The 10227-nt window shown below is 42.3% G+C and overlaps 2 protein-coding genes across 2 annotated transcripts; one reads left to right on the top strand and one right to left on the bottom strand.

The window, feature by feature from the left end:
- The first annotated feature begins 4921 nt into the window (after nucleotides 1-4921).
- On the top strand, nucleotides 4922-7000 carry LOC133914184 (indole-3-acetate beta-glucosyltransferase-like). The gene is made up of 2 exons (XM_062357321.1): nucleotides 4922-5587; nucleotides 6109-7000. Exons 1-2 carry the CDS (start codon nucleotides 4922-4924, stop codon nucleotides 6898-6900), a joined length of 1458 nt encoding a protein of 485 aa, XP_062213305.1. The 3' UTR covers nucleotides 6901-7000.
- Nucleotides 7001-8963: 1963 nt separating this feature from the next.
- Nucleotides 8964-9922, bottom strand: LOC133914185 (germin-like protein 3-3). The gene has a single exon (XM_062357322.1). It carries the CDS (start codon nucleotides 9860-9862, stop codon nucleotides 9191-9193), a length of 672 nt encoding a protein of 223 aa, XP_062213306.1. The 5' UTR covers nucleotides 9863-9922; the 3' UTR covers nucleotides 8964-9190.
- Nucleotides 9923-10227: the final 305 nt, after the last annotated feature.

Raw genomic sequence — 10227 nt, 5'->3', positions numbered from 1 at the left:
AACAATCCAATCTCAACTATGCGTTGAGCCCAGGAATTAATCCCAACACATAGTGACTATATTAATTATAACGTAATAATATCATTTATTTAATCGAATAAATCATCTTACAAAAGAGACCTTCAAGGGTCAAGAAGCAAATAAACTGCAACAATCCTAAGCGTAGTCTTCATCTTCAATGTGCAACTCTACAAGCAACCAACGGAGAACACATCTTAGAATGCATCTTCTTTCGTGAAGTCTTCAAGATCTTCCCTAACTGAGTATGGTTTGAGTATAGTAAGTATGAGAACGTGCTGTACTCCGTAAGTTGTGAGAAAAAATATACGTATGGAGGCTTTAACAAGAATAAGACTAATTGGGCTATTTTGCATAAAACATCATTTATTTCAAAATAGTTCAAAAGTGGGAAATTAATTAAGTGAAATGATAGTAAATTAAATAATGATTTCTATATCTTGATTTAACCAAAGATCCAACCACCTTAACCATGGCTCCAACCAAGGTTGACCAAACCGAACACCTCAACTATGGCTCCCACTAAGTTTATCAAACCATCTTAACCACGGTTCCCACCACTATAATTGACCAACACCTCAACTGTGGTTCCCACCACCACAACAGACCATGAGCATGACTGATTAATCGGTTTTATATTCTGCAGAGGTTGTACATTTTACCCACAGGCGATGATTTTTGTTATGCCCGTGTTGGCAAAACATTTACACACTTGTGAAGTGTGTGGCTATGAATCACTACAAAGCCTTTGCAAAGCCACTCGCATTATTTGCATACTCGCTAAAGTTTCACCGCTACGTGAATTACACCTCAACAACGTAAGCCTCCTTTTGCACCATATAGATCCAGGGAATCACACCATTCCATTCCCCGTACCACTAACTGGTCTACACTATGCTGAGAGTAAAACAAATTAATTGGCTAGATCCGTCATATTATAGGTTTGTGGTTGTATTGTTAACTTAGAATGATCGCTCTACGAACTGATCATACGATTTGAGCAAGACTATCACAACACAATCATGCTACATGCAATGGTCTCATCCAAATCACTTGATTAAATCCTACTTCCATTTTGCTACAAATGATTACTCCATCATCATTTACTCATAGTTGCATAAGATTATTATCATATTCAGTTGATCCATTATCATTATCACTATCCCAAAGTAAGGCTAAACATGATATACCCTTTCATAACAAAAACCATAACCATGGCGACAAGGATGTTAAAGCAAATTCAGGACATAACCTAACTTAGGATTCCCGGTAATATTATTAGCATTCACGTTTATAAAACAAAAATATTTGAAAACTAAGATCGATATGGTCAATGACACAACCTGTCTTCATAATACCTAGTTGGGTCTTCAACGAAGTCTCGGTCTTGAAGTGCTCCTAGCTCTTCCTACTGGACGTCGGTGTCTACTCACAAAAAGCAAATGAAATGACACACACAAATAAACACCAAGAACAAAAGGAATCAAATAGCACTCAACAAACAATGCTAAGGAGGGGAAGAAGGAGAGAGGAAGAAGGAGAGAGAGGAAAGAGTGGGTTGTGCCGAGAAGATGTATTGAAGCCTAGAAGGAGATTTAAGATTTTTCTTTTATCTTTTATTATTTTCTATTTCTACTTCCTCTTCTCTATTGATTTTCTTCATTATAATTTAAACATTTTTTTATCTTAACACAACAACACATTAAGCAAACAATTAACAACAAACTGTTAGAAGATTTTTAACATTAGAAATTTTCATTTAGCATATTTTGTTTAATTACTTTTGCATTAATTAATCTTAAAGGTTCTAGAATTTGAGTGGTTACAGCGCGTCTACCTAGTAAAATTTTAGGAAGGAGAGCCGTGCAGGTGTAGGTACTAGGTAGGCAGGTTTCCAGGAAGTAGTAAACATTCTCCTTTATTTATTGGTTAATCTTTATTTTTGCCAATGGTGTAGTCTATGGTCAGGGTTCAATGAGCCCTAGCCTGCTAGCTTTGAGAGCTAAAGATGTTGTCGGAGCTTGTCGCCATAGGTAAAGTATACCATTTTCTCCAATTTGGAAACCACAAAGCGTTTGTGTGATTGCGAGCTTGCAACCATCCGTGTGTGCATACGATCGCCACAAGAAGATCTTATTAGTATACTCATGCAATATCTTCTAGAATTACCTTAACATGAACTAAACTCCACTTTCTTTTTAAACATATATTTTTAAGCTAAATACACGAATGCCCCTTAATTACTACATATACTTTTTATAAAAATGGATGCTTCGTATCCCATATTTAGATATTAAGAAAGAAATTTTCTTTGTGCGCGCGTTTGAATGTATATCCCCCAGCTTAGCGATCAACCGTTGTCACATTAGGACCCTGCTAATCAGCACATGCGCGTTAGCAGGACCGCTCGCGCATGAAATCGGGCAGCAAATGACAAATATGTGCCCTCCGCGTGAACACGTCTGACACCTCCTAACCTTCCCTTTTTTAGAAAAAGTAATTCTTTCTATCAAGGATCTATTTATTTAAATATCAGTAATTTTGTATTAGCAATGAAGCATCTGCAGAACATCCCGCCTTTTTTGGCAGAGAGTTAATATACTCCTAAATTGCTTCATTTCTAGAAGGTAAATTAATGCTTAATGCATCCAGTTGTTCTCAATTCCAAATTGTCATAGCATATATGCATATGAATCCAAACCTGCTAACATGGTCCCTTCCACACCGAAATCTTTTTTTTATGAATTGTACAAAACTATAAGTATTGTGCTATTTGTAACACAAAACTACAAGTATTGTGATTAGTAACACAAAAATACAAGTATTGCGCACTAATTTCACATAAAGCTCGATTTTAATTAGATTCACCCAAAAATAGTTTTATGTTTCTCCAAAAGGTTTAGAATTTTTTATACGTATTTCATAATCCATGTGTAACCTATTTTAATAGGATTCACCCAAAAAATATGTCTAGAATTTAAACTAAATTTCTCTAAAAAAGTTACTTTTATAACTCCTAACAATTGTTAGGGCCTCAAATAAAATCCAAAAAATATGTTAAAATTCACTAATATTTTTCTTATATGATGAAAAATTTTCTAAAATTATTTTCAAGCATAGGTTATATAGTGAAAAAGTGAGTTGCTTTGTAATACTCTATACATATGCTCCATTTATATACTTACAAAGGAACTCACTATTTCATCATATAACCTCGGGATGAAAATTAATTTTATTAGTGAATTTTTCATATTTTTGGATTTTATTTGAGGCCCTAACAATTGTTAGGAGTTATAAAAGTAGTATTTTTAGATAATTTTAGTTTAAATTATACATAGAATTTTTGGATAAATCCAATTAAAATGGGTTACACATAGATTATGGAACACATACAAAAAATTCTATAATTTTTGAAGAAACATAAAACTATTTTTTTTAATCTAATTAAAATCAGATTTTATGTAAAATTAGTGCATAATACTTGTAGTATTGTGTTACTAAACACAATACTTATAGTTTTATGTTATATATGTTATAATACTTATAGTTCTGTGCAATTTACACTACTTTAGAAATAGTCTTATATGTCGGTCCATCACTGTCGGTTTCTTACGAGTCGGCAGTGATATAGTATCACTGCCGGTTTGTATTAAGAACCGACACTAAAAAACCATTCAAAAAGAACCGACAGTGAAACTTGATTATTATTGCCGGCTCTAGCCACGAATCGACAGTGATACTATCACTGCCGGTTCATGGCTAGAGCCGGCAATGAAACCTTGACTATCACTGCCGGCTCGTGGCTAGAGTCAGCAGTGATAGTGGATGATAGCTTATTTTAAAAAATTCATAACTTTTTCATACAAAATCGGATGGGAATAAACTTTATATCAAAATTGTAGCCCTCGACGAGATCTACAACTTTGTAATTAAAAACTTTTTTAGTTGATATCATTTAGATATCCAAATAATCATTTGAATTTTCAGACAGAAAATGTCAAAAGGATTGCATATGCTAATGGTATCACTAATACTTTTATGGTGGGATGGTAAGGACATATCACGCGAGCTGAGAGGTTCTGGCTTCGAGTGTCACGAACCGCACGCGCGCGTATTTCGTACGAAAAATCGCATAACTTGTGACTTGTGACGGAATTTTTTTTTTCAATTTTTTCAGCCCCAAAAACATCGATTTAGCTTCCAACTATCACTGCCGGCTGAAGCCTTCAACCGACAGTAATAGTCGACTATCACTACCGGCTGAAACCTTCAGCCCGCAGTGATAACCTCTTCACTGTCGGTCCCCAGGCCGGCAGTGATAGTATAGTACTATCACTGCCTGTTGTCCACTGCTGACTGTAAAACTGACAGTGAAAATGGTTTTGGAGCCGACAGTAAAAAGAATTTCTATAGTAGTATCACTCTTTTTTTTTTTAAGAGGGTTACCTTGCCCGGCCATCATTAGAGGCCACACACACAAGGTGCACGGGACGGTGGGATCAATCTCGCCGGCTCAGCTCACTCCTTGAGCTTTGCCACTACGCTCCTTATGCGTCCACACCAAAATCTCACGCGATACATACACATAAAACATTTTTCGAATTCCAAAGTGACCGTTTCACATACATACAAAATTTACAAGACGTGTTCCAACTGTGATAGACATGCAAGGCCAGATTCAAGCGAGATCCAGCTCATGCATTGCTCGCAGGCGAGCTTTATTCATACACGTCGCATGTCTTTTATGGTGGCGAGTACTAATCTGGTGTCACTTGTGTGAGAAAATGCATTCAGAAAGCTTGCCGTCACATGCTACATGAGGCGATCTAACCGATCCCCAAACCCTGGTAACATTGCAACATTGCTCTAGGAATTGTATCTGTCCTTGTTCCAAGAAACAGCCATGGCGCATGTCCTCGTCGTGCCATTCCCCAGCCAGGGCCACATGAACCCCTTGGTGCAGTTCGCCAAGGCGTTGGCGTCCAAGGGCGTGGACACCACGCTCGTCATCACCCGCTTCATCGCCCGGACGGCCTGCGTGGACGCGCGTCCGGCGATGGTGGAGACCATCTCCGACGGGCACGACGAGGGCGGCGTTGCGTCGGCCGCGAGCCTCGGCGAGTACATCGAGAAGCAGAAGGCCGCTGGGTCGGCGTCGCTGGCTGCACTCATCGAGGCACGCGCGGCGGCGGGGTCAGGGTCGTCGGGGCGCCCCGGCCCCTTCACGTGCGTCGTGTACGACTCGTTCGAGCAGTGGGTGCTGTCAGTAGCGCGCCAGATGGGCCTGCCGGCCGTCCCGTTCTCCACCCAATCGTGCCTGGTGAGCGCCGTGTACTACTACGTCAGCCAAGGGAGGCTCGTGGTGCAGCCGCCGACGAGCGGCGACGGCGCCGTCACGCGGAGTGAGGCGCTCGAGGGGCTGCCAGAGATGGAGAGGTCGGAGTTCCCGTCGTTTGTGTTTGACGACGGGCCGTACCCGATGATCGCCGAGCTCGCGCTCAAACAGTTCGCCGAGGAGGGGAAGGATGACTTGGTGCTGTTCAACTCGTTTGAGGAGCTGGAGAGTGAGGTGAGTGAAGAATTGGATGCTTTTGTTTACTCATCTATGAATTTATGCTATGTACTTAGCTTCATGTCATGAGTTGTCCATACAAGTATGTTTGTAGCGCGGGAATTTCATATGAAATTTTACCGTGAACAATATTTTAAAAGTTACACGCTTCATGTTAGGCTTGAGCATTTGCCACGCTGGGCAAGGTCAAAGTGAGTCGGTGAGATTATCGGGCCAGGCTGGGCTTAAGCCATTATAATTTTTTGACATGTTAGGCTGAACACTGTGCTTTTCCCCATATGAACCTGTATCATAGCTCGATTCTAAATAAATATTGGGTCTACTTAGGAGACCGCAATTGGGCCCGAAATTTCCATGGACTAAATCTTTTTATTCTAAAAAGGCCTTAGAAAGTTAGATTGGCTTAAAGGTCATCCAGTACTGACCTAGGTTCAGAAATGATCTCACGATGACAAAACAAAAAAGACGAAAAACATAAATGGCTTCATTCATGTGATACCACTTCTTCATGTGTCTAGGTCTTGGCTGGACTAACAAACCACATGAAGGCCCGAGCCATCGGGCCGTGCGTGCCGCTCCCCGTCGATGACGCCGATTTCGTCGGTCGCATCACCTACGGCGCCAACCTGCTCAACCCGGAGGACGCCTGCATCAAGTGGCTGGACACCAAGGCTCGCGGCTCTGTGGCCTACGTTTCCTTCGGCAGCTTCGCGTCCCTCGGCGCCGCCCAGACGGAGGAGATCGCCCGCGGCCTCCTCGCCGCGGGCAAGCCGTTCCTGTGGGTGGTCAGGGCCACCGAGGAGGCGCAGCTCCCGCGCGACATCCTGGACGACGCGACGGCGTCGGGCGCGGCGCTGATCGTGCGCTGGAGCCCGCAGCTGGACGTGCTGGCGCACCAGGCCGTGGGCTGCTTCCTGACGCACTGCGGCTGGAACTCCTCGCTTGAGGCGCTCAGCTTCGGCGTGCCGATGGTGGCGATGGGGCTGTGGACCGACCAGCCGACCAACTCGCTGAACGTCGAGCGCGCATGGGGAGCCGGCGTGCGCGCGCACCGCGACGCTGACGCGGGGATGTTCCTGCGCGGTGAGGTCGAGCGTTGCGTGCGCACGGTCATGGACGAGGGCGATGGTGCGTCTGCCGCACGCAAGGCGGCGGGAAAATGGAGGGAAAAGGCTCGCGCGGCAGTGGCACCCGGCGGCAGTTCGGACCGGAACATGGACGAGTTCGTGGAGTTCGTGCGCGCCGGCACCGCGGAAAAGTGGAAGGCGCTGGTTCTTGAGGGCAGCGAGCCTGCAGGGCCCGAGATGTGATGATGCGAAAGAGCGCGCGTGAACTGAAAAGCTCAATGATTGGTGCTTGCTTTGGTTTATGATTCGGTTTGGCTATAAGGCCATTCCTAATGGTTTATTTCTTAGGTGATATCTCTGAGAAAAGAGAGAGTATGCTATTGTGGTTAAGAAATAAACTTTTAGTGCATGGTGTCTATATGTTAGATTTTTAATTCTGCTAAGATAATTAATGGTTGGATGTATTATGATCAAAACTATCATTTGAGTCATATAGTCACCTGTGTTGCTTTCTTTAAGCAAATACTTAGACAATTGATACATATAGAAACGAGTTGAATTTGAATTGTTTCATTCCAAATGAGAATATTACATGGAAATGGTACGGCAATAAAAAAAATGAGTTACGAAGTAACATCATTTAAAGAGATTGTAATATTTTAATTTTGTCCAAACTTTTGCCAAATATGCTCAATCAAATCTTTTTTAAGCTGGATATGAGTTCGACGCAAAATACAAAAACGAGCTTGCAAGACACTAAACACACGTTCAACATCCTTTCTTGCACCTTCTTGCTTTTATGCAAACAACTTTTCCTTATCTGTCTATGGCTTGTATATTGACTTGACAAAAGTTACCTATTCTGGGTATATTCCATCTGCAAAGTAGTAACCACAATCATATTGCATCCCGTTGACATAGCAATGCACTCAAGGAGCTTGCCCTCTCAACTCAATGAACAAAGTCAACTGGTTAAGAACATTGATATCATTGTTAGATCCAGCAACGCCAAAGAAGGCAAGCCAAATTCAAAGATCATCCGAAGCAACCATCTCTTGAATGATTGTAGGAGCATCCTGATCATCGCGAGTGAATTGACCCTTCCATGCTACGGGACATTTTTCCCAATACCAATGCATACAGTCAATACTTCCTAACATACCAGGGAACCCACGGCTCTCGCCAATTTTCAACAAATTCTCAACATCTACAATAGTGGGGTGTCTCAAATACTCACCACCGAACTTATTAATTATGCCTTGTAGGAACATCTTCATACACTCCACTGCAGTACTATCGCAAATCTTCAAGTATTCATCGAGTTGGTCAGCAGGGCTGCCATTTCACACTTGTAGCTTGTCTATCATTAGTGGATGTTGATTCCTGGATTATTAATTTCCACTATTCAATTGAGTTTTCAAGATTAGATCATATTATGAATTTTTGGTGATGCATGTATTTGTTCTTGATTTTATCTAATATGAAGATTGCACCAACATTTAATTTGCTATAAAATTAATGTAAGCTAAATAGGATTATTGAATCTTGATTTTAGATAACATGATCGAGAATTCAATTCACAAGTATGGTTTATGAATTCACAACAAATTCAGTAGTGAGGTGGTCATATATTCTTTGTTTGAACAGTACTTTGTGGGAAATAGGATAGAAGTTAGTTAATACTCCCAGCCAAATATGTTGTGAAATACTGTAATGAAGACAATGGCTTTAGACACTATAGACTGAGGATGCATGAATTTTTAGGGGGTGTGCATTCTGTTAGTACGGTTATTGTGGTTCAGTTTGTTGGTTTTTTAAAATTTTGGTTTGTGAAAATTGTAAACCGTGAACAAATCAGAGGAAATATAGAAGTCGAACCTAATTAACTGCAATTTTTTGGTTTGGTTATTTCGGTTTTCGGTTTTAAACAAAAAATTTAAGCAACTCATCAGAACCAACTGGCTTGTATTGATACGGCTCAAATTTCACATAGTTTAATGATGCAAGAGGGGCAAAGACATATACGCACAAACTATTGCAATACAAATGCATGCATGCAACATCACAAATTCACAATATGTTCAACACTGTAACTCAAATAGTCTCACACTTTGGATTTCTGAAAGCTGAAAACCAAATAAAAACCGAAAAAATGATTTTGGAAACCAAAAAGGGAATAAACCGTTGAAAATGGTTATTGATTCGGTTTTTATTTCCTAGTTCATTCAGTTGCGGTTTTTTGCCCACCCCTATGAATTCTAGAAGATATTTTTTTTAGCGAATTCTAGAAGATAATTAGTTAAACATACAAAAACCACATAAATTGCTTTTATTATACTCAGAAAAAATGACCAAGTACATTTATATTCCCCGACTAGGTACTAAACCTCGAGGCAAGCTTCACTTTTTCCATCTTACTATGACTTCTCTTCACCATATATAGCTTAATTATACGTGTTCTGAAATCGACATTATTTAGAGGGCATATATCTAATTATTGCTGATCGTTCGACACGTTATAGCTGGCTAAGTCTTAATACCCTCCTGCGAACTTGGACTTGATGAGATCAACGACCTCGGCGTCCACACGGAGCGCCTTGGCGAGCACCGTTGTTGGGATCGGCGGCGATGACCCGAACATGGTGAGCGGCACGAAGATGATGCCAGGGTTCTGGCTGTTGAACGACACGACCATGGTGGCCTCGGCCTGGCCGACGTTGAACTGGAAGTGCATGAGGCCCCGCGGGATGACGAACGTCTCCCCCGCGCGGAGCACCCTGGAGTAGTACCGGTTCCCGGAGTCGAGGCTGCCGATGATGCCCACGAGGAGCTCGCCGCGGGTCACGAGCCCCACCTCGGTGGCGCGCGGGTGGATGTGCGGCGGGTTGGTGCCGCCTGGCGCGAAGTCGACGCGGTTCATGGACACGCCGAGCGTGTTAACGCCGGGCCACTCGGTCACGTCGAGCTCCGTTACGTTGGAGCCGTTCGGGTTGGACGACGGGTCGCCGCCCTTGGCCACCTTGGACGAGAACAGGAACTCGTCGCCTGCTGATGAGGACGGCTGGCATGGGTAGCCATTCACCGAGGTCTTGCTGCCGAGGTCGGCGACGCAGAAGTCCTGGAGAGGATCCGGATCGGCGGCCATGAGGAGAGGTGCCAGCAGCAGCGCGGTGATCACTGCTGTTAGCGTTTTGGAAAATTCCATTGATAATGAACTAGGGCTAGTGAGACAATCAGCTAGTGTGCTGTTGAGGGCTAAAGCAGTAGTGATGGATGGATTGGTGAAGAACCGTAGAGCCCTTTATATATATAGCTGTGCGTGCATGGGTTTGTAGGCGAATTTTGTCACGACACTCAAAACGTGCGTTATTGAGACACTAGAAAAACTGATCTTTGCTGGTGGATATTATAAAATAGCGTAGATTGAAAAAATGATCTTTGCTGCAAGACACAATATTGTTCCACGTAGCAAATATACACAATTTGCAGTAACCAAAAACAACGTAACGATCAATTTTTTTGGGTGTTTTTCAACAAAGATCACACTTTTTTAGTGTCGTGTGGCAAATT

This window comes from Phragmites australis, chromosome 4, assembly GCF_958298935.1.
Source record: "Phragmites australis chromosome 4, lpPhrAust1.1, whole genome shotgun sequence".
Taxonomy (NCBI): Eukaryota; Viridiplantae; Streptophyta; class Magnoliopsida; order Poales; family Poaceae; genus Phragmites; species Phragmites australis.
This window is presented reverse-complemented; position numbering and strand designations above follow the sequence as displayed.